This window comes from Acanthopagrus latus, chromosome 2 (assembly GCF_904848185.1).
Source record: "Acanthopagrus latus isolate v.2019 chromosome 2, fAcaLat1.1, whole genome shotgun sequence".
Classification (NCBI taxonomy): Eukaryota; Metazoa; Chordata; class Actinopteri; order Spariformes; family Sparidae; genus Acanthopagrus; species Acanthopagrus latus.
In genome coordinates this window covers 6830284-6855505 of record NC_051040.1, presented here as the reverse complement: position 1 = coordinate 6855505, position 25222 = coordinate 6830284, and the positions used below count along the sequence as shown (strand labels likewise).

General features: G+C 39.0%; 2 protein-coding genes across 15 annotated transcripts in view; one reads left to right on the top strand and one right to left on the bottom strand.

Moving 5' to 3' along the window:
- Positions 1–2184, top strand: part of nbeab (neurobeachin b) — a 221184-nt gene extending 219000 nt beyond the window's left edge. For all 6 annotated transcript variants that reach the window (XM_037079753.1, XM_037079762.1, XM_037079745.1 and 3 more), the window contains exon 56: positions 2047–2184. In XM_037079753.1, the coding sequence (XP_036935648.1) occupies positions 2047–2137 (91 nt within the window). In that variant the 3' untranslated portion in view covers positions 2138–2184. The remainder of the gene's footprint in view (positions 1–2046) is intronic.
- LOC119009023 (serine/threonine-protein kinase DCLK1-like) lies at positions 22–25147 on the bottom strand. Of its 9 annotated transcripts, none has more exons than XM_037079922.1 (18): positions 25005–25147; positions 24354–24699; positions 23572–23953; positions 23015–23361; positions 14365–14464; positions 13006–13122; positions 12831–12925; positions 11822–11909; positions 11559–11749; positions 11077–11196; positions 10660–10806; positions 9876–10009; positions 9618–9695; positions 8683–8779; positions 8462–8542; positions 8219–8332; positions 2374–2424; positions 22–465 (listed from the first exon to the last, which is right to left on the bottom strand). In XM_037079922.1, exons 3-18 carry the CDS (start codon positions 23930–23932, stop codon positions 295–297), a joined length of 2292 nt encoding a protein of 763 aa, XP_036935817.1. In that variant the 5' UTR covers positions 23933–23953; positions 24354–24699; positions 25005–25147; the 3' UTR covers positions 22–294. The 9 variants fall into 9 exon arrangements, with proteins under 9 accessions (XP_036935817.1, XP_036935825.1, XP_036935801.1 ...); XM_037079930.1 differs by lacking the exon at positions 22–465 and adding an exon at positions 504–843 and having other exon boundaries at positions 13051–13122; XM_037079906.1 differs by lacking the exon at positions 22–465 and adding an exon at positions 507–843.
- Positions 25148–25222: the final 75 nt, after the last annotated feature.

Genomic DNA, 25222 nt, shown 5'->3' with positions numbered 1-25222 from the left:
ATACAGGATGTTGATACCATAGAGTGAAGAGAGGATGTGTACACAAACTCACATTAATAAATGGTCTCACACTTATCATATTTACTGTTTTAACGTGGTCCTTGGATGAGGTGACTCGAGATTATCCCTTATTGATTCTCTGTATTTAATCTGACCGTTCAAGAAGGAGATAGAGAGAAGCAAGAAACTTTTTTGTTTGTTTGTTTGTTTTGAAGTAAATCAAACTGCAAGTCATATCCAAATGGTTGGTACATTTTTGTGTATGATAAGAACGAGACGGTGTGTCATGTGGGATCAGCTTGGCTCTACAGAATCATTGCGTGGGCTTGTTGTGTGTTTATGTGCCTGTGTTGGACTGTATGTGTAGGCTGGGGATAAAAAGCCTTGTGTTCGCTGGGTTTCATGGTTGTCGCTGTGCATTTCAGTTAGTGGAACATCCACCATCCTTTTTCCTTTAAAGAGAACCTACAGTTGCCATAGAGACAAAAAAATTACCAGGGTATCTTCTGCAATTGCACTTATTTTGGATAAACAGACAAAAGGGAGCACACATGTGTACTGCACAAGTCCACTGACAGGTCAGCCGCGTGTTTTTCCTCAGTGTTTGCATTCTGTAAGATTTGTCAGGAGTCATATAATGGGTGCCTGGATGGCGGCGCAGAGGCAACAGTGTTCGCTCTGAGGCTGTAAGCCTGACGTCATCATGTGACCCGGGCAGTCAAGAGAGGTTAGTGATTCTGAACATTCAAGCTGGACTTCACAGCCACAGGCCAAATCCCCCTCGGCACTTACAGTCTGGTCCACAATAGAGGCGTGGTTCTTAATCATGACGAACTGCACAACCTGCAGAGGATGGTCCGATAGAGGAGGATATGAACTTTGGTTTACTGTAAACTAGAGACTAAAAATACTTAAATACAACACCACTTAACAAATCAGTTGAATTTAATATTTGAAGAACCCCTTGATTAAGTTACAATCTCATCCCCAGTGAGCTGACATTAGGTAACATAAGTGAGCCCTGCTCTTACAGAGAGGCATTCTGCTTCAACTCTGTTCATTGTGCATGAGCATTTAAGCCCTCGGGGTGTAGTAGTATAAGACGACCCTGTGAAATCAGCTGCTTTTCCGAAATACCAGCCAGCCGTGGACACAAGAGCAAAAGGGTTGCAAAAAGACCCTGGGAGTCAATGGTCTACTTCAGCTGTCGGAGGAACCCGGTAATTTACTGTCACGGCCTCCGATGACCTCCTGTGCTCGTTTCATTCACCACTATGGACGTTTTAACAAACTGTTCATATGCACGGAAATAATCTTCAACAAAGATCCCATTTTAATACAGGCTGGACCCTTTCTCATATAAATACACCCTTGAAAACAATTAATTAAAGAGTTGACAACTAATTGACTATTTTGATATTTGATATTTGAGTAATTTTTTTAAGAAAAGAGCAGTTCTCTGATTTCAGCTTCTTGAAAGATCTGGTATCTAAGATTTAGTGGCGTACAGCAGTAAGGTTGCACATTACAACTAAGTAAACACCCCTTGTCTCATCTTCTCTCCGGATAGCCGCTAAAAAATGCAAATGCTTTCTCTAGCATCAGTGTTAGGTTTGAACGTTATGAGCTACTGTAAATTCCTGGCAGTGCAACATGGTGGACTCCATGGAAGAGGACCCGTTAATACGAGGCTCATTTTAGGGAAACAAAACACAAGAATCTTTAGTTTCAAGTGTTTATACACTTACAAAAACACAGTAATTCCACAGGTGCTTAAATTCCCCTAAATCCTACACACTGCACTTTTTAACGTGACTATTTTCTGGTATTATTACTCCACTATGAGAGTAAAGTGAATATCTTTAGATTTTGAACTAAACTGATCAAGTTTTCACCATTTTCTTATATTTTATACACCAAATAACTGATAATAATAACTGTTGGTTACAGCCCTCTACATTAAATCATAAGAACCATTGTGTTTAGTTTTATTGTCATTTTTCCACGTTTCACTGACACTGATTTCATGTTTTTGTTGCTCCTCAGGACTTTGATCACAGGCATGGTCTCTGGCAGTATTGTGGCATTCAACATTGATTTCAACCGGTGGCACTACGAGCATCAAAATAGGTACTGATCACAGACAGATCCACGCGACAGGAGGCAAGTTTGGTCGAGAGAGACACAACTCCCAACCAAGCTGAGTTGCTGACGATCCACAGAGCACAGAAGAGATCCAGTGGGCTGGGGAACAACAGCATGGTGGTGACACTACTAAAGATCAGGGTTCGCTTACATGTGTTCATCTGGCCTCTGAGGCGAACCTGTTGCTGAACAATCTGGACACATTTTCTGTTGGTTTTCATGTCTTACCTGAACACCAGCTGATGCATTTCCACAACCAAGTCGAGCAGATCTGTTGTTCTGGGCAAGAAGAGAACTCTACTTAAATTAAAACAAGTTAATACAATGTACTTAATGTGAGCTTTTAAGTTCCTCTTTCAAACTGTGAAAATGCAAAACAAAATGAATCCTCTGTTAGGAGCATTTATACAACATTTGTATGGCAGATACATATCTCACTTGGAACACTTTTCTAGGAAAATAAAGTTAAACTGTAAATATGGACAGTGTAAAGTGTTTCTCGCTTGTAAAGGCTGATATAAAGATCTAAATGCTGTTAGACTAGCCACCATGTCACCAACATTTCCATCATGCGAGCCATGTATAAATGTTCAAAACGTCTTCATTGCACTTCAGATATTAGTTGGTTAGTATTGTATGTATATGGCCATTGTTCACTCATTGTTATTAACAGTGGTCAAATGTACTGTTATGTGTACGTGAAAAGACAAAATGTTCATTGTTACTTTGTGTTTGATTGTCTATATGGAAGAAAAGTCAAATTCAGTGTGAGCTTAGTCCTTTGTGAAATATTTGTTTTTGATCAAGATGTCAGCAAAAAGTAAAAATAATGATACATCCATATTTATTTTAAACTGAAGACTATTTTGTTTATTGATGGCAAACATCTTTAAATCGGTCAAGTGGGATATTTGGAACAGCAGTTATCAGTCTTTTGTTTTGTTTTCTTCCAGAAACATATCCAGAGGATTCAATACCAGATTTATTGGATAGTGTGACGACTGTTAAAGTGTTTGTGGTAAATCTGTACGACATTTTGTAAAAGGAAGTGTCATTTTTAAAGACATCCTACAGTTGTTAATAGGGTTACTTGTGCATCTCACAGTGTTTTCAGTTTGCCTATTTTTGCACAAAATGTTTGCTCGTCTGTTTTCAATCTGTGAAACCATGAACACCGGGCATTGGTAAGCAATATTATGACTTGGTTGCTGAAAAGGTCTAAGGAAGGTTTTCAGCTGTGTGATAAAAACAATCACAAGATAAACAGGATAGTCTTCCAAAATGACTAGGTCTACGTCTAGACTATGTCTATTTTTGGTGATGTGAAAGCCGTTGTATCTGCATTTAACTGCAAAAATGAGAAGGCTGTCGCTGTGAGCTGACATTTTCAAACAAACAAACAAAAATATGCAAGTTGATATTGAGTTTGCATTCCGATTTTCTAGCGGTGCTTCAAGACACCACCCGACCCAAAGCTGAAGTTTTGCATGCTAAGAGCTACTGAAGGCATTGGGTTTACTTTGCTTTCCTGTGAAATCATTTTCTTAATAATATGTTTTGGATTATGCAGTGCATTTTGATTTCTTTTAATTCATTTTATACATTATGATTTATATATTTTAGTTTTGTAGTTTTGTTTTTGCATATGTTTGAAGCTTATGTGATAATATCAGAATTGATAACTGTAAATTTCAGCTGCCTTCATTATTTTTGTGTTTTTAATAAAACTGAAAAAATGTGCCAGCGTTGGGAGTGTTTTTTGTCGAGATAGTACTTATGTACGTGTGTAGACTGACATAATTCATGCAGGTATTAATCCATAATTCATGCATGTATTAATCCATAATAAAGTATGTATAACAACCTCTGTAAATGCATTCTACAAATGACTAACTGTGGAATTTTATTGGCTATAATAAACTTTTGTTGTTTGACTGTACTGCCACCTGCTGTCCGGACCTGCTGCTGCAGATTTAGTGGCTCTGATGCAAGTTGTCTTGCAAAAACAGTCCCAATCTGACTCATAAATTAATTAAATTCTTTTTTATTTCCAGGTTTGGTTTCTTTGCAGAGTACATTGGAAGTTTGCTTTGTAAACACAACAATAGATCTTTTCCTCATGAATTGAAAATGAGTGCATTACTAGTTGTTGTTCTCATTTAGATTGTTTTATAACATCCTTACATTAATGGGATATGGATATAATACACCAATCACATTCTCCATCTGCCTCCACATAACACTGACATTCTCAGTTGTCTTTGAGTACCAGTTTGTCATACTGTACATGAACATTACATGTTTTTCAGATGATGAAAAACAGACAGTCTTGAAAGCAAACACACTGCCAAAAAGTCACAATCACAACTTGCTTTCCTTGTGCTTTTTGGTTCACTCCCTTCTAGTCAAAAACTTAAAAGCCCTTTAACAAAATCAGTGGTGCGATGTTACATTTCTGTTAAAATACGTATATACAAGTCTTAACTCAGCTGTGGTGTGACTATAGTCTGCCTTAACTGAACTGCATTCACCAAGACAGCACGTACAATGACAAGAGAAATGGATTCATATCTGACAGGCGTATATCAAACAGTAGAAGACCAGAACAACTGATTTAGGATGCATATTAGTACACATGCAGGTTACAGTCTCTGATGAAGGGAAGAGGACGTTCACATCCATGAATATTTGGTCTCTGGTGAACCAATGTATGTGGTCAGGGGACATACAGTACATTTAGTCTGGTGATTCAAACATCTTAGTCATGTTGTTTGATATTTAAAAAAGCCAAAAATGTGTTGACTGAATGAACAAATATTAAAATAACAGATTTTACTGGAAGCACTGTTGTGTTTACCAACATTTAACTTGTTTCTTATTTCAGTGTGTGAAGAAAAATCCATGTTACACATGAGCTAATCGCCCCCATCCGATGGTGAAGTGTGTCATTTGCCATTAGATCCATTCTCACTCGTTTCAGCCTTTCGTAGGACAAAATTTAAAAATACTGTGCTCACTGGGCAGTACACCTAATTGCACTTAAATCCATATGTGCCAAGGCAAGGCTTTAAACATGCACTTACTACCAACTACACAGCACTGACATTCATCTGTACCAACACTGAATTACAACCACTCTCACAGACGTGTGACAAAACTACTGGTTCAAAAATCATCCTAAAGCACACAGGTGAGCTAGATCATCAAGAGTCAAACATTAGCGCCCTCAAGCTACTAGGTGGCAGAACAACATGTGTCCCACTCAAATAAATCTGTTCGTTACAGATGATGCTTGTGGTACAACAACATAGCAGCCTGTTTTTTACCCATCTCTTAAAAGTTGCACTATGTAGTTTTGGGGAAGAAATTTTAGATATTGACTGATTTCTCTTTAACTCTTCATTGTCATGACTGAATAAACTGAATAAACAAACTGACCTTAAAGGACAACACAACTTCATATTGTTTTAATCTGCTTATATGTGGCAGACCCTGCCATCTTTCAGGCTTCAAACAGTGTTCTGGGGATTTTATTTTCCTCTGAGAACAGCTTGTTTATCCAACCATGGAACAAATAAATGTATAACGTTAAAATTGTAAATAATGTGAATATGAATTTATTCTCCAAAACCAAGTAGTGCCCCTCAAAGGTCTATGCACCAGATTCTTAAGTGCCACAGCAGAGTCACCTAGATGTCATCCACAATAGCGGAATGGTTACTGTTGATGTGTAATTGAAGCATTTCTATTTAAACCAGTATTTTAGGTGATAGGTACTGAACATATCATATCACAAAACCATGTAATATTTAAAAGCTATGGTTTCAATATTTTGCCTTTACACTTCCCATTAAAAAGCCAAGTGCTTCATGAGGCAGGTTGTCTTTCCTGCAGTATACTATATAAACCAGAAGAGGGCTCTAGAGTACTACAATGAACCAGTGCTTGCTGTGTAGAAATAAGGCTCAAACTGTTTGGTCGCTTTTATAAAAGAAAAGGGAAAATGTACTAAAAACGGTTGCATGCTTTTAAGGTGTATTCTTTGATACAGAGACTAATGTGCCTCTTATTCTGTTCAATGTATTTTGTCTTTAAATTAAAAGTATTATGACTGGGATAAAATAAAATAGGTACAGGTAAGTTTGCAGTCTGAATGTCCAAGTCAGCAGACTGACACATTTTGCACTCTGGCCTCTCCTAACTTTTCCAAGAAGGGGTCAACGGCACCTTGGCCTCAGCCAGGCTGTTAGAACGGAGAGATGGGTGAACGAACAGTGTCAGCCGAACTCAGGGAAAAATCCTCGGACTCAGCGGGGGAGATGGCGTAGTTGGCACTGTGGGAGGCACCAGCACCAATACTGTGCGGGAAGTGGGAAGTGAGCTTCACATCCTGGTGGCGTCTTCGTCGGAAAACTTGCTTCTCTTTATCAAGTGCCGTGGTCTGAGAGAGGGTGACACAGCAGCTATCGTTAGGTTCTCCATAAAAACCACAGAGATGAGGAGTGGCATCTACTCAACCACCAACGAGACTATTACTAAATGGTAAATAAGCCAATGTCAGCATGCATTTGTATCTGAAAAGCTGCACTTGACGGACTATTATTCTCCTGAGAGAATATTAGAAAGTTAATAAATAAAGTTCTTGCGACAGAGCAAGTTTAACTTCATCTTGTGACACAGCATACTATTGCAGTGCGAAAGAAAATGAGAGAAAGTAACAACACGAGGCAATAAAGTCTGCCAACATCAGGTCTGTGAAATCAGCACTTCTTTAAAAGAAACAGGAGTGCATTCATTTTCTTGATCAAGATCATGTTGCTCAATGCATCACATGAATCCTCAAATGAAGCTAGCACTTTCTATGTAAAATAAATAAATAAATAGCAAGCTCAACTACACGACCAGGCTAGAGGAAACAGCCACAGCACTACTGAGATGATGAAGTAATAAAGTAATGGATCTGATGGGGTAAATAAGGGTGAGGCATGAAAAGTGCTCCACTGAGGGTCAATCGAACAAACCCTTTGGGAGATGGGAAATGGAGACTGCCAGCACTTTGCCATGGAAATACTGCATATTAGCTCTATGCTGTGTCATACCTTATCCAGTACAATCCTGGATGCTGGTTGTGGTCCAAAGACCCTGACCTCTGGATGGTAAAGTCCTGGTCCAGCTGAGCAAAGAGAGACGAGCGCAACTCAGAGGATCACCTTGAACTCAAAGCATCACTGACCCGATAAGCATTAAGGAGCACAGCTCTAAACTTCTGTTATTACTGCTGTGATGAGAGGGAAAGAAACTGGCAGAAAACTGTCATGTCACTGTCAACCGAGACTCTGTGATCTGTCAGAAAAATATTTCCATTTGGAAACTGACAAGTGAGTGCTAGGCTCGCCTGCAAACTAAATAAAATATATCAGATATCAGAAATGTAGACAAATGCCCTCTTTCCTGTCAATGGCAAGTAGTCAAAAAAAGGTAGTCTCTGACATTGAGAACAAGTTACTTTTCTTTCTGCCAATTGTAGAAATCCAGCTCAGCTTTGAAACTATTCAAGAACTCATATCTACCAAAACCAAGTGATTGTGTTCCAAGTCCAACTATATAATTTATAAGATTTCCAAACAACAGTGCTGACAGTCCATCTACAAGAGGAGGATGAGAAGCCAGAGCACACACAAGAAGACCTGGCAGCAAGAAGCAGATGGATGAATGGATGTGTATCATATAAAATATAATGTAGGGGAGCTGCTAATTATAAATTACAAAAACAACGATGGACAACTGATTAATATGCTAAAAAGCATAAGCTCAAAAGCAGACAATTCTAGCTTCAACTTAAAACAAAGGAACTTTGATGACATCCAAAGGATAAAGAAAAAAATGCTGTGCCACACTTCAGCAGCAGGTGAACATGAGGAACACTGCGGTTCAAAATTCAAAATTGCAGGAGTTTTCAATTTTGAATGACATCCAAATTATTATCGCTAAAGCATCACAAAAAAGCATTTCATCTACTGATGCAGAATTGCAAGCAGTGTCAGAGTGTGGAGGGATGCGGATCAGTGCTTACTGTAATGACTGACACTCCTGCTGCGGTGCTGTTGAGCTTGGGCACGGGGTTGAAGTGCTTCTTGATCTTCCCAGCCACAGGCAGCTGGTGCTCGTTCTCTGACACACCATCATCCTGGAAAATACAAAGAACAAAGCTTCAGCAACTCTACCTGTGGATCAAGCTGCATATTCTTTCTCAGCAGTACTTGTACGTACACAGGTGATTGTGGTGAAAAGACTGACTTCAACATGCCGAACTTACATTGACCCATGGGTTATCGAGCACCTGCACGGCGGTGTATCTCTGATCTACCTCCACCTGTAGCATCCCAGTGATCAGAGCCTAAAAACAGACATGATAACCATGAGTATCCAGTATAATGATGTAATGTAAGACACCAGAGCAACAGATCACTGACAGATTCTGGTGTTTCACATGGAGCATAACGATGGCAGATGAGGCCTGCAGATCCAGATACAAACCTTGGCAGCGTCAGACACACTGTCCCAGTATGGTGCAGGGAAATCAAGCACGCCCTTCAAAATCTGCTCAAAGAGAGCCTCCTGATCTTCACCAGTGCTGTAGAAATTAAAACAATGCATATTTTATAAAGCTCAACATTTCATCATCATTGTCTACAAGGTGATGGCATACCACAGACATTTTGATTGATGCAATTTAAACAAATCAAACATTGATGTGATTAAAACCTGAGGTTGAAGAAGTACTCACGATACTGTAATATTAATATTGTAAGTCATGCATTTAAATGTTTACTTGAACACACTAAAAGGAACATTCAACTGGTTATGAAGCCATTTAAATTTAACACCAACGCCTGCAGTTCGTAACTGTAATATCCCTTTGGATATTACAGTTACAAACTCTTGCCAGCAGGTCAGATTCTGACTTATTGGGTTTGGCTAAGTCATAAAATCAAAATTACATTTATGGTGGAGTGCTTAAGTGCCAAAAGTAAAAGTACTCATTATGCAGAACAGAGTATTTCAGAATATAGATTATCATATTATAGGATTATTTTTATTCATGTATTAATGTGTTTATCACTTGAATGTCGAAGCTGAAAATCTCTTGTGTAGCAACTGAATTTCAGCTCAGATCAATAAAGTTTTCTCATAATCTACATATCCTGTGATGATTTATTTGTTGATGTTTATTTGTTGTTTTGCATTTATAAAATCTTAAAAAAGTGAGTTTAGCTAAAATTTTCATAAATGTAAAGAACAATATTTGCCTCTGAATTGCGGTGGAGTATAAAGTAGCAGAAAATGAAAATATTCAAGCAAAGTAAAAGTTCTTCAGAATCGCACTTAAGGTCATACTTCAGTAAATACACTAAGTTTCTTTCCACCGCTGGTTAAAACCTCATACAACCTCCTGATCCAGGAGCACATACCCACGGAAAGGAGGAAAGCCACACAGCAGTATGTAAGTGATGACACCAGCTGCCCAAATGTCAACCTTGAGGCCGTACCTGTTATAAACAGGAAGATATCAGGTATCAGAAGCACTAATCACATCTGCGGGTAGAAAAAAATCACCAAGAACTGTGAAAAGTAGCCATTTTTGAATGTGGTTATTTTGTACTTTTTCACAGCAAATGCCATATTACTCATGTCTCAGATGGCTCAGATGATGTGCTCATCTGACTCACCCTGACTCAGCAACGATCTCTGGTGCTACATAGGTGGGAGTGCCACAAACAGTATAGAGAGGCCCATTGACGACAGTGGCCAAGCCAAAGTCACCTAGCTTCAGAGATCTGCTACCATCAGTGTGTTCATACACCTGTGTAACACATAACATGGGAAAGTGAGAAACAGGAAGCAGGAAGGTCACCAATTAATACTGACTGCTGTGATAGGAAGTCCATAAATTAGCGTAATGATTATGTGATTATGTGATGAGAAAATGTAAAAATGATTGCAATGACTTTCCAGAGTTGAAAAATAAAGAACTTGGAAATATGGCTTTGCTGCAACAAAATAAGAGTCTACAATCAAGAAAGAACAGGAAAACTATATTCAGGAAATGCAAATACATGCAAAAAATTCAGTTCAGAAATCTCAAGACTTGTGCTTCTGAAACTACATTTTTACAGTTAATGGATCAAAGCTATTTTAGATCTAGGTCAGACCCCCTACAGAGGGGGGTGGGTGGAAATCTGAGTGCCAAATGACCACAGTGAAATAACGGTGGAGTAAGAAGGTGGAGTTCTGTACTGTGACTTCGTTTAATAATTTTCACAGCTGCATTTATCTATGTTGCATGCCTCAATGTTAGTTGTAAATGCAATCTTGCATGCATAAACAAAAAAAAAAGTGATGAGGGGAATGGGCAAGGTGATTAGTAGGTTACATAGAGGACTCAAGATGGGAAGCTTTGACAGTGCTGCTCCTCTCGCTCCCAGTACAGAATGTTTGTAGTGTCATACTCACCAACAGGTTTTCTGGTTTTATGTCTCTGTGAACGATATTGAGACTGTGCAGGTACTTGATGGCACTTGCCAGATTGAACAGCATACAGCTGGCGTCTCGCTCTGTGTACTTGTTGGAGGAGGTGATTGCATCAAAAAGATCGCCCCCCTGGAAAAGAAACAAATATTTAGGACGTGAAAGAGTACCAGTTGCTAGTTTTTAGCTGTTGATTGACAGATGCAGCTGGAGATGTATTTAACATGAATACTTCATCCTGAAACACAAATTGATTTTTTTAGACTGATATAAAATTGTCGCAAAACAGACCTCAAGCGAAATAATTTGTATTGAACAAAATTTCAAAATGAGCCCTAAAATACAACTTTTACAGCATTTGAGCTTGACATTTCTACCCCAGAATCAACAAATGTGTAGTACCTTGACCAACTCCATCACAAGGTAGAGTTCACTATTGGTGTCCATTTCCTCAATCAAAAGAACAATGTTGGGATGTTTCACACGCCGAAGGATTGACACTTCACTCTGGATCATGTGCTCCTGGGTAATCAAGGAAAATTCAATCAAGAAGAAAGTAAGTAAGTATTGTACGGTGAAAAGATTTGAAAGCATACATATCAGTGGAATGTTACTCTAGGCCTCCTGTCAATAATAATTTAAGACAAGATGACAAAAAACTGGTTTCTGAAGTTAGTTGAAACTGAAATTAAGAGCAATCAAGCACTCAAGACCCAAGATTCTAGTCTCAGGGGAGATAGCACCATCTGCTGACCAATGATGATAAAGAAACTGAATGAGCATCTTAAACAGAATATTATATACAGAAAGAACCTCTTGACAGTGAATCACAACAAACTGTGATCTCTGATTACTGAAGTCAGCCGATGTGCAGGCAGGCTCACCTTTCCCCTGCATTTGTCTTTGCTTATGATCTTCAGAGCGTACTCCCTCCCGGTGGACCTCTCCACACACTCTCTGACCACAGCGAAGTTTCCATCCCCTAATGTCCTCCCCACTTTGTACCTCTCTGCTATGGAGGCAGGAACTGAGGGGAACTCATCCATTGGCTCAGCTGTGGTGCAAAACAAAAGAACTATATAATTTAAAAGGTAGAAATAGTAGCATGCACACTACTTGCAGACTCTTTCCACTGTTTGACCCTTACCCTCACTGCCTGGCCCGTCTCCTTCGTCCATTGAGCTGCAGACCTTGGTGGAAGCTAAAGAGAGTGAAGAGCCACTGTGTTGTGATCCCTGGAAAGAGGAAATGGGCATGAAGTGAGAGAGACACACTGATGCACTTGTCTTACATAAACTTGAGAGAAGGCAAAGCTTGTAAAAATGTGATTACAGCCAGCTTACACAAAGCCTATTTGTTCCACTCTGCCAGCCTTGAATATGCAGTTTGAGATTAGATAGAAATAAATCAAGCGTGCTGAAACATTATATTAACCTTTCCACCAGCATAAAGACTGGCATGTGGTTGGGAAAGGAAGTGAGAGAAAATAATATCCTCCGTCACAGCAACCATACCAACCCCAGCCAGTCTTATGACTAATTAATGATGGTATCACTGAAAATTGGTTTTTGCTCCAGACTGCGCTATGCAGTCTCAAAACTTGCTTGTCCTCCCAAGATCTTAGATAATCACAGTGAAATTGTGCTGCTGCATTACTCATGACGTTTCATGACAACAGCCCAAAAGCTGCATAATACGTGCAAACACAGACTGTGTTGACGAAGGGGACAGTGAAGCTTGTTGATTTTTTTTTTTCTGAACTCACAAACATGTTGCATATGAGTTGATATTTACATCCAGACATCTGTCTATACCGCCATCCCATGTGCCATCTTTTTATCATCTCCCAGTAATATAAATAACAATGGCAGTGCCCCAGCCACATTACTGCACCACAAAAACACAGCAGTCAATAATGCATAGCTAGATAAAGCTCACAAATGTTCTCTGAAGGAAAACAATTATTAACATTTATTCCCACCAACAAACTACAGCATGTCTGTTCAATCCATAGTCACTAGAATACTATTACTAGAATATTGTTTATTGATGAAGAGAATTGTTAAACTCATTCACATAGCTGTTTTGGTATCATGTATGACATCAAATGAAATAAATCTTTATAAACTTACTTATATAAATGTAAATCTTCCTACCTGTCGTCTTCTGAGGCTAGCTGGACTGGTTGGAGAGGGGCTTGGAGACTTTCCAGATCGAGGTGTGGACAGCTGACTGCCTGCAGTGCCGTTAGCTGTTGGTACAGCAGAAATGGAAACGATCAGCATAATGATGAAATATTGCAGTTTCTCTGTGTCAAGGCATAACAGACACCTGAACTATTTGATGATGGAGACTTGCTCCTACGGGACATCCCACCACTTCTTGGAGAAGAGCGACCCTGCAAAGTGGGCAGCCGGCCATATGATGCAGACTTTGCCACCCTGCATTCTGTAGAGAAAGAAAAAAAAGATATAAAAATCAATTGCTGCAGCAGCATTGTTCTTAAACAGTACTAAGTTACCATGTTCTGTTTTTTTTTCACTCAGCTATGAGTCAATATGTGGTTCTGTGCTAGTTTCAGAATAATTTTACATTTGCCAAAAAAGCAAAAGAAAGGATTGAACAACAGTTCCAAAAACTAGGGACAGACAAAACATCAGATTATTAATTAGGATGATTTTCTCTTCTCTCGGGTACATCAGCCTAAAACCACAGAGCTATGAGTGATGACATCTTCTCTACTGTGACCTGCACATTCATCAAATACACAGCTATAAAAGTAGGTCAAGTGAATTAATGGAGGTGGTGATAATATCTTACATATCATCTGTGTTCAATATGAAGCAAATGTGTATTTCAGACAGTCTCTTGACCACACCAACTGCATGCATGAATGCTGTGTTTAACCTATAAAACAAATCCGCTATAGCTTTGTAAATGCAAAGTCTGGTCTCAGGTATATTGTCATGTTACCATTATTTTTAACAAAGTCTGGCTGATACATGTATTAGAGGTAAGATCGGGCCTAAAAAATCCAGCCCGACCCGACCCAGGCCCGCAGGCATTAAAGCCCGACCCAGCCCGAGCCCGACCAATTAACTTGATTTGCAGGCCCGAGCCCGAAGCAAACCCGAAATTTCAATTTATCCCATAGTATTTTACGTTCACGAAATGTCCGCAAAGCCGTGCGCAAAGCGTGCTCTTGCTCTGCGCCTCCTGTTAAGTAGTAGTTATATAGCAATTACCTTACAGCGCCGCCTTCTCTGTTTTATCCAAATTATTTATTTACAACAAGTATTCCTTAGTTTAGTATCCACACATCGTTTTAGTATACATTTTTATAAACATATATTTATTTAAAAAAAAGTCAGCGAGAGAGAAGCCCAAGCCCGACCCGACCCGAACGTAATGATTGACATTTTAGGCCCGAAATTCGGGTCGGGTCGGGCTCGGGCTCGGGCTAAAGATCTTACCTCTAACATGTATGAGCAGTAGCAGCCAAAACAGTAGAAAGAATAAATGCATAGCTACAAAAGTTACATAGTTACAAACATGCAAAAAACCCAACAAAAATAGTTTCATGTTTGGTATATTCAGCATTTAGTTGGGCCAAAAGGGAGGATGATTTTAGAAAAAAGTTTAACAAAGTAAATGGCTTGCATTGCTTCAAATAAAACAAAGAAGACTCACCACTTTCATCCAAGTTGAAGTCATCCTGATAACGAAACTTCTCGGGGCCACAGGCAAAGAATATATCATCGTCTCCAAAAAAGTCTTGAAGGCAGGTGACCTGTTAAAAAAATGCAGACACTTATGTCAGTCATAAAACAAAAACAAGTTTGATATGTGATGTGTACTCTCCCCAAAACTGATTTAACAGAGAATCATACTGTAGAAAGCATACAACATAAGCATATGCATTACATTTCAATCAGTGCACGGACACTGTTGCTGCACCCTCTCACCAGTTTTGGACTGGACTTTGGAACATCTCAGAGGATAATTAGCATCACTTCAATGTGTGAAGGTACTGACAAACACCCACAGAAATGACTCAGAGGCTAATATGATTTACAGATATCCCAATGACAACCATATTTAAATGAAATTCTAGGAAATGTCAAATTTCATACTCCCTTGTGCAACAATTACACAGTTAGTGATCAGTTCAAAAGGAATATTCAAACTGTACTTTTAAGTGACTTAGTTGTATCTGTAATTACCATGAGCAATTATATTTTTTCTACTACATTGGACATACACTGTAGTATATAAAGAACTATCATTCGAATGATCATTCTACGTCAAAGATCATACAAAAGCACACAGTTAATAAAATCACTATGACTATGACAAATTACTCTTTGCATATTGTCCTCCCATGATTTGTCACATTTGGGACAATCTTCAAGTCATAGAGGTGAGTACACATGTTCTTTATTTATCATAAACAAAATTCAAGTCCTCTCAGCGTACAAGAGAAACAACCATGGAGGAAATACCACTAGATTAATGACACACTGTAGGATTGCAGCTGAGCAGACATGCAGTAATTGCATATTCAAAAAGGCCAAAGTACAAAGGGAAAATGAATGCTTCAGTGTGTGCCGCATATGAATAATGGAATTAACATTTCTTTCTACTGGTGTATCAGCCTGGTTACACGTGAAAATGTCTCTAGGGTAACTACAAAGAGAAGTTAAGCTTCTTTTAAACCTGTTGGATATTATTCAGTACAGTCTATGACAATGGTGTCTGCCAGTAATTAAATTGTTCCACCCTCTTGTGAGAGATTACGTTAATTGCCCTCCACTGTCTTGGACTACTCAATGTAAAACTAAGTTTTAAAACCAGTCATCCCTTTAGGTTGCCAATCACATCAAGACAGATTGTTACTCAAATGGAAGTACTTTCACAGTTTACTAGATCAATTTAGCTAAAATCAGATACATAATGGCAAAAAACAGTTGGAGGTAATATAATCTGGATCCATGAAATATGCCTTAAATCTAATAAATTGTTTTATGATAGGAGATCAAATGTTAACTTTAGCTGGAGGATGGCTATGATGCTTGTAACCTCTGTTAATATAAAATGGTCTCTACATATCATCTCAATAAAAAAAGAGAGAAATAAATGATTATCTTTTAACCTCTCTACAAAGAGAAGGTGGATGATTAAGTTGCTGCATCTGCTGCTCTCATTAATGCAGAAGCCCATCGCAGTGGATGCACTGTCATAAATAAATGAAGATGCTGATGGAGTTCTGACCTTCTCCTCAAAAGGGTTGTTGATGTGCTTAACTACAGCAGTGTGCCAGTGAATGCAGAGAGCTCCTCTTTTCATTCCCTCTTCAGAGTGGTGGAACCACAAAACACCTCAACAAAAATGTAAATCCCATATTGATATCAGTGACTAAGTGGAAATGTATTTTGTCTTGAATTAGCTGTTATATTACATGCCACTGATTAGACATTGCATTGCAGTCATTTATAAATGATGCATTATGGATGTTGATGTTATAGAATAAGTTGTTTAAAAAAAAAAACAGATTGTCACGTAACGCCTAATGAATGTATTCTTACAATGCCATTGAGGACAACAAGGTTTGGAACAAACAAACTAAACACTGAAACATCAAGATAGCCGAAAAATCTAGTATGTACAGTACATAAATTATTCATCGTCTCATCATCAAGACCCATAGAGAGTTCAGCAGGACTCTAACAATACGACTTAAGTGCTGAGACATACAGTAGCGCAAAGAAGACCAGACAAGGAAGCCACCACAGTCAGTAAACCCGCCCTCTAACCATATATTAAATGATATGTTATCATCCTCCCTTGTTAATATGTGCCAACATCCGGTTTCCATTATATGAATCTCTTATTATTATTATTATTATCATTAATAATAATTTTTGATTATTTTGATTATTTTCAAGGAAATGTCTTTTTTAAAATAGTCAATAATTAAGAGAATACAGTTAATACATCTTAGAAATTCCTGCTTCATACAAAATAATGAAATGCTGGATTATCCACCAGACAAAGGGATTGTTTTATCAGTAACCTGCAGCTAAACTGCCTTCAAACTGCCAAAGGTCACTCAGCCATGACATCTTAAAATAAAAATTGCACACAGAAGGGGGCTTAATATGGCCCTGTTCTCTGCAGACGCTCCTCTCTGACAGCCCCCATTCCTCCTCCATCCCTTCTCCACCCCTCCTCCAGTGAGAGATCCAAAAGGGAGGAGAGCTGCACAGCCGTTGCCAAGGAGACCAGACAGAATCTCAGATGAGTGAGACGATGAGAGGGACACGGCTACTTTAAGATCCACTGTCAGATCCTATCTGGAGCAGCGAACAGTACAAACTGCAGGCAACTGAACAATCTTGCCATCAGTCGAGGTACAGCGGAAATAACATAGAACACCTTGTCCATGATGACACTGTGGGTTCAAATCTGGCTTCAGGCATTAGGTGGATGTCAACCACTATAGCTCCCAATCCCTATCAAATAAAAACAAAAAATGTCCAAAAGTTTAAAGTTAAAACTAGCAATCAGTAAATCTGACTAGAAAGAAGTGACATTATTTGATAGTAGGATCATGTAATCACATTTAGATGGTTGATAATTACTGCTAAGGAGTTAAAACCATTACAAGAGATCTAATCAATGGTGAACAGCCCTTTTAACAACAAATGTCTCCAACCTTGAAATGACTAAACATTAGAGCTGGGCTGATCAGTCTATCGAAAGAAAATGGATTGTCAACTATTTTAATGATCGCTTAAACACATTTTCAAGAAATTAAAATAGTTCCAGTATCTTAAATACAAGGATTTGCTGCTATCATTCATGATAGAAAATTAATACTCATGGGGGTTTGGACTGTTCGCTGAACAAAAAAGTAATTGGATGACGTCACTTTGGGTGGTTAAGCAGCTTTCTCAATTTTTGGATATTTGAAACACAAAACAATCATGAAAAGATTTGCAGATTAAGCGACAGTGAAAATAATCATTACTTATTAGTTAAAGTTAGTAGGAGCAGCACAAAATACTTTTAAATATGACACTGTTCATCTTATACATTACGAAATTAGGAAACCCCAACATAAAGCATGGAATGGCATAACCGTGACAATCATGAATCAGTAGCTTTATATTGATTGCTTATGCCTGCTGGCTCAGTGACACAGCAGCTTCATCGGGCCTACCATCCCCCTCACACACACACAAAGGCAAAAACACTCCTTGTGGTCCTGGAGCATCCTGTGCAAATATTGATCACCAGGGTTTCATCTGTGATATCTGAAGGCATTAGCATTTCTGCTGAAGACAGAAAGCACAATGGGAGGTATGCTTGCCATCTAAACTAATCAATCTGAGTCATGGTAAAAACCATAGAGTACATAAAAATACAAACTGGAGATAAAACAGATCTCTACCAGTGGACAGGTGGAGCTCTCCAGGGTGCTAAATCCCCTCTTTGAAGTGGAACACTAATGACAGTCACATGGTTCTAGTTAATTTTTGATTAAATAATGGTTACACTGTAGTTATTTGTTTACAGGAATCAATAGTCAATTATTTGCTGTAATTTACAATGAGTCTGCAAACTCCAATCCAGCAGTCCAGTGGCAAGAAGAGATGATGTAACAGAGTATATTCACAGACATACATAATCCGAGATTCAAATTAGGTCTGCAGCAGAATTCGGTGACATAACTGCAGTTGCTGCAAAGACAGATGAGTAATAACTGCCTTAAAAAGTGGAAGTCAGCACAACGAGGACACCCATAAGGACACACCCGCTATCCAAACACACGTTTAAACACATAAGCCATTACACAAGCCCACCCATTTCCAGCATCCCTAATCATAACATCCCTGTCTTGCGTTTCTATATTTAGCCCTTAGTAGTTCTAACAATGTCAGACTTTCAGAAGCAAGAAAAGAAAAAAGACAAATTCAAATCATTTTTCAAAAAGGCTTGCTTGCTGATACGACTAAATTCATCCCTGAAATAAAAGGCACTTCATGCCGTGCAAGATGACTGTGTGTTTTCCCTGGGTTTATGGGAGGCTCATGTGCCTCCCCCAAGTAAATTTTACATTCCTCAATAAAAAATATAAAATTTCAAAACATTATTATCATATTTGTACACATAAAGGTTGGAAAGGCAAGAGCAGATAATAAATTACCAAAACCCAAAAAGCTTCATGATAAAACTTGTGACAGAGGTCGACAGTATATGTCCTTAAGTCAGTTTCGACTTCACATTAATTTTTTTTCATTTGACTTTGGTGCTACCCAAACGGCTTGGGTGCTGCCTTATTATGGTACGGATATGATAAAGATATACAATTAATGTAACAACAAAACAATCAATTAAATTGTATTTATCAGGACCGTATTTCTCCGATAGAACAGAGCTTGCATGACGCACTTGATATGCTGTGAATTTTCTGCAGTATTCTAATATTAGAACAACAGCAACTTCCACTTCAGCTCAAGCAGCAGAACAAAGAGAGGATAACAGAACATTTCTTCTCTATGCCAAATGCAGTGGGACACTGAACAAGTCACAGTTCTGTGCTTAATAGCCAAGTCACAGCAGTCGGTATGAGGGAAGCCAGACAGCCTCCCTATGTCCTTCATCCCTCCTTTTCTCCTTTAGTCACAGTGAGAGGATTTAAAAAGGAAGGGTTTACGAATGATTTATTCCATCAACTTATTTACGGAGTAGTAGTATTTTTCTTTCATTAAGGAGTATTTGAGAAAAACACCATACACATAATCACTATATTACATTTACAACAAAAGGTAGTTAATCTGTCTATGCGCCACACAGAAATGACACCTGTGGTATGAGACCAATGGAGGCTCATTGTGGGCACACACAGGCCAAACCAGTAAATGACAGAGTCAAGGTCAACAGGACAAAATGAATTGGGGAGCATAAGTTAGGTTTTGCTCTCTACCACAGAGGGCCCCATGAATGTAATTAACCGCTTCCACTCTGTATCTAATATTTCTTAAGCATGAATGGGCTGTTTATCTCATCTACTGATACATAATTTTAGTACCATGGAGAATTAAGCCTTTGCTTTCATGCGCTGGTATCAAGCCAGGCTCTGTCCTCGGGTGGCTGTCTCGACATCTATTTCAACAAGAAATCTTGACTACCACACAGAGAAGTTAGTGGTGTGCAGAATAAAATTAAAGTACAGAACCATATCCACTGAAGTGGGGATTAGAGTGCCATGAGGTAAGTCTCCCCAGACATATTCATTCATGCCAATATACTCCGCTCTATCTCTACCCACATAACAACAGGATCACACCAGACCATAGCATGTTTTCTTAAGCCAAAGGGGCTTGTCTGCTCCTCTAACGCTTTGTCTCTACCTTTTGTTTGTAATACTGGATAATATCTTATCAGTAATCAGTCATCTGAGGTTCATTAAGTGCAGCCCACTGTCATTAAGTATGCTGTGTCCATTTGAACAAGTTAAACCTCTCTCTGATGGCAGAACACCATTACAGAGTGACTCAGCAGTATGGAGGGATTATAGATATCAAGCGGAGCCACCCACTAAGCATATCCACTAATAGACACGTGAATCATGAGTCCAAAATAAATGTGAATAAAAACAAAATCCCAAAAATGGTCCGTCCACCACTTTTGCAATAGAGGAATAAAGATAGATACTAAGACAGAATGAGAATATCTTATCTTAGAATAAAACTAAGAGAAGAAAAAATATTAAATTAAAAGCAGCTATACCACTGTAAATAGACTAATCAAGTGATTAACATGTTTAGAAAACTTGCTAGAAGTAATCGTTTTCACAGACTTGGCATTGCCTCAGGACCATAACCACAAGCAGGTAATTTTCCAAAAGGTTAAATGCCCATGAAAACTTGCTCTTTGATGCCAACGGGGGCTTATTTGGCCATCTGGAGCCCCGACATGGCAAAAAATACAAGAAGCAGTTAAACTAGAGCACAGAGCAGCCCTAACAAGCACACTGCACATTCAGCTTATCATCAGAAAATCATAGATAATATTAAAACCACTAAAATGCTGAAACATTGAGATACGGCAATTACTGTGTCACAGACAAATGCAAAACTATAAAAAGAAACTGCAAATTCATGTCCATTCCAAAAAATCTGTTTTCCTAAAATGATTTGGAGGATCACTGAAGGCAGATTTGTTTTTTGGTGTGAAAACCCCCAACTGTTTCCTCTATATACCATTACAGAACGGGTTCTATCCTGGGACTATGCCTGAGCCATGTGCTCCATCTTGCTGCCATGTGTATAATAAGTCTGACCGACCAGGAGGTGCATCTACAGTATGAGCCCTCTCACACTACACCTACAGTCCTGACACATCACTACTGCACCGCTCTGCCGCAGAGGCTGTTCCTTAGCAACCACATCACCATAGAAACCATCAGAGGAAAAAAAATTCATTATTGTGATAAGGTTACTAATATGGAGTGCAGGTGACAGAGTTTATGCATAGGTTTAATTTTAGACTATTATTTCCGTGGGATTTTTTGTAACCAATTTGCTCAGTCAATTCTATGTGCAGTTAAGTGTTGTCCATCTCACCCCTTAAAGCAAATTCAATTGTTATTGTGATAGTATTCAGAAGAATGTAATGTATGGGACACATTGTAGTGTGAAATAAGTTGCCCCAAGAATTTATTCCATCAAAGAATACAAATGTAACACAATTCTACTGTCCATTACATTTAATTAAATACATATATGTTCGAAATAATCGTTATGATTAGATTTCCTGTCTGGTACTGAGTGAATATCATTCAATAATGTGCTACGGTTAGGTTGGAATATAACACGGAGTCCTAGAAACCTATTTCTCATAATACATTTAGCAAATATTCCCAGTTGGCTTTGAACCTACTGGGCTGTCTCTCTTTGGGTAAGGAAGCAATTCTCAAAGACGTGAATGAAAAACAGTACAGACTACCTCTAATGTCAGTAGCAAAGTTCTGTTTCTTCCAAAAACTGGAAATTCACTAACGGTGTCAGATGAACTCAACGTGCACTGACTGCAAATCTTTACCACATCTGCCTCATGCAGTGTGCTGAGATAAGCTTCATATTTGAGGTACAGTACCACAAATGGGAAGACAAAATAGAATACCTATGTCCACAATCAAATACACAGACACAAGTTATGGATAGAGGTTCCAACTTCATGCCAGTCTCCTTTGACTTCAATCTGACAAAAGCATAACCCCCCTCTTTCTCTCTTGTTAGCAACTGATGTGTCAGTGATGGACAAAAAAGGCACAAGATAATGGTTGTCTCCCAGGCAGCTTTGTTCCATGACTTTGATGACTTTGTGGTTTAGTTTGGAAAAGGCATACTGTAAAAAAAAAAGTGTCAATAAACCAACCTGAATGTGGTCTACATAAGCAGGCTGACACCTCTTTAAGACAAGGAAATTTGGTTACTTTTTCAAAAATGCAGATTATCAGACCTTGGCAAGAAATGTGCAACTAGCATCAACAACTGCAAGAACAACCTGACAGAGTTACTGCAACAATTGCAACTAAATCTTCAATGAGAAGTTGATCAAGCAATTTTAAGTGAAGCCACTAACTGCACTTAATGGCATGGTTGCGCAAGTATGCAACCGGTAAGAGATGCTGTATGTTTAATGCTTCCTCTCTGAGTAAAGGGGGCACTGAAAGTCAGACAAGGAGAATGGGCTAAGGTCAACGTGACTTTGGTAAACCTAAGTAGGACACAATAAGATTGCTTTATTAACTGCTGTACAGTATCATATTATCATACAATACAAAGTGTGGCAATTAAATGCATTATGGGCTGTGTACTTAATAGTGTAGGACCACAAGACAGTAGTCACACAGACAGATGATTAACATTCATGACAACCCGATGCAGTATTTTCGGAAGTTTAAGTAATTGACAGGGCTGCAGCAATTAGTTGATTCATGGAAAAAAACAATTTTATGATTATTGATTAATTGTTTCAGTCATTTTTCAAGCAAAAATGTAAGAAGCTGGTTTCAATCGATAATCAAAATAATCGTTAGTTGCAGTCATATTTAAAGTTTACCTAGGGCTGATTTTTTTTCAAAATATGTTTATCTTTGTTCTTGCATGGGGAGCTTTTTAGTTTTGCCTTACACTCCCAAAGACATTACCAAATTTGAATGGTCTCCAGTGTACCTTACATCTTAATACATGTTAAAATCATAAGCCTTAAGAATCAACAAAAATGAGCTTCACAAAATCAACATTTGAAATGTTAACTTAACACCTACCATCTTGCCGTCAACAGTATACAGCCTTTTGACGACTCCAGTGTCGAGCTTAATGGCATCAGTGATGTCAGTCAAGACTTGCTCAAAGGAGTGTGCAGTCTTCTTGTTGAGCAAGATCCGTACGGCCTTGCGAGGCTTTACTCCACTGCGGACAATGGTTACCAGTTTGGGCTTGATGAAGTCTTTGCTCTCTCTGGTCTCCTGGGGTACAGCCTTGGCACTGCCAAGAGATGGAGGGTCACGGGTGGACACGGCAGTCTTAGCACCAACTGCCCAGTTGGGATTTACATTCTTTGTGTAGTCCAGCTTCTTGTAGGGCTCTATGGATGCACAAACATAGCTCTCTCCTGCAAAAAGTCAAGAAGACACAAGAGATGTTGTATTTGCCCACAAAGAAGCTTTTATCACAGGAAAGTGTAACACTTGCTGCTGCTGAAATCATGCTTTTTTTTAGCAGCATGGTAATTTCAGTGGAGTCTATCACTTAATTCTTCTTACATCATTAAATCTAAACTAAATCTGGGGCACATTTACAACAGTTCATTAACACTACTCACCTTCCACCAACTGGTCCATGCTGGTGATCCTTGTTGTCCCATCAACTGTATAAATGGTCCGCACCCCTTGTGGCAAGTTGACATTATCTGACAGGGATCTTGTGAGGTCAGCCAGGAGTGCTTCTATGGACCTAAATCTCTCCTGAGAAATGGCATACACAATCCCTTTGAAGTAACGGTCCCCATTGCGGTAGAAACGAATCTTCTTGGCCTTCTTTTCAGAGATCAGTGCTTGCAGTGTCCTGGTTCTGTACAGGCTGCAGTGAGCGCTGTGAGTAGGACTGGGGAGCCCATTCCCTCTTGAGCCTCTTCGGGTATATCTCAGAGCCTTGTCCCGCTCATCAAAGTGCTCCAGCTCCATGACTCTGCAGTGCTAATGTACCTTAAATAAGACAAGGAGACTGCTTACTAGTATTCGAATTAGCGCCTTCACTGTAACTTGCATAATACATGACAGAAATTAAGGTCTCTGTCAGTATAGTTGCTTTCAGTCCTGATTCAGCAGCACTGACACAATTATTGATACTGCTGCTGCTGCTGCTGCTGCTGCTCATTCACACATTATGAAGTAACATGTCACACCCATTTCATATGGTGGGTCTCAAATCAATTTCTATAGCAATTAAATTCACATGCATTTGCAATGAGAAGCACAACAGTACAGGCTTGTTTGCGGATCTTAAGCAGGTAAGCAATTAAACGTTAGGATCAATATTAGATAGCAAAAAAAAAAAACGCTATAGAACATATGGATTTCCTTGTTCTGGTGCAATCGCTCTTACCTTTAAGGTGAGGACAGGACAGATGCTGCAGAACGTGTATCTATAGGCGGAACTTGTCTCAATGAATCATTAATTCATTTGAAGCCTGAGATGAACCATGCGTCCCTTTGTTGCCCCTGCGATGGTGCTCTGTCGTCCTGCCTGCTCGCCGTGTGTCTACTCTGCTGTGTGCTCACATGCAGAGAGGAGGTAGGGCTGTAGCCGGTGTCCTCCACCCTCCCTCTGCCATTGCAGTGATTTACACCGGACCGCTCGGGTGTCAGCGTTCCTCGTTCACGTTGCTGTCTGAGCGCGTCCACACAGTGCGTGGCTATGTGATGCGCGTTCACGTAGTCAGGCGGTTGGCCTGCTTATAATCATAATCCAGTTATCACCGTTCACAAATTAACGCACTATCACAAGAAAGCGTTTAATTAGGATAAAGCCAGTCGCTGATGGCTGGCATGTGTTTCCCCTCACATATCACCATAGCAACAACAGCTTCATGCTAATCTTACTTTATAAGCTAGCTAGCGATTTAGCTAGCCAACTAACTGACTAACTGGTTTAAACTGGGTTAAATGTATTATAAACAAATAAGTAAAATACAATTCAAAGTAAACAATTTACCCCCACCAACATTAAATGTTTACTTTTTAGTTATGAACTTACCGTTTTCAATAATTGTATAGCCTTAGCTGCATAAATTCATGACTAAGATAAACCTGCACAGAGCCGAAGCCACGCCCTTTCCGGTGGGATACAAACATGACAAACATCTTGATCCTACTGTAAATCTCACATTGCTTGACAACAAGAACAGAGATAAGGAATTTAGTTTACATGCAAAGTAATAAAGACATATAAAATAACTATTATAGTTGTGTTCA

Excerpts from the sequence above, each read along its gene's own strand:
- LOC119009023 (XM_037079906.1), bottom strand. The coding sequence starts at position 23,932 with ATGGAGCTGGAGCACTTTGATGAGCGGGACAAGGCTCTGAGATATACC. Across the intron at positions 11,750-11,821 it reads AGACGGGCCAGGCAGTGAGG|TTCTTTTGTTTTGCACCACA; the intron begins GTAAGGGTCAAA and ends TAAATTATATAG. Across the intron at positions 2,425-8,218 it reads CAGGAGTGTCAGTCATTACA|AACAACAGATCTGCTCGACT; the intron begins GTAAGCACTGAT and ends CTTCTTGCCCAG.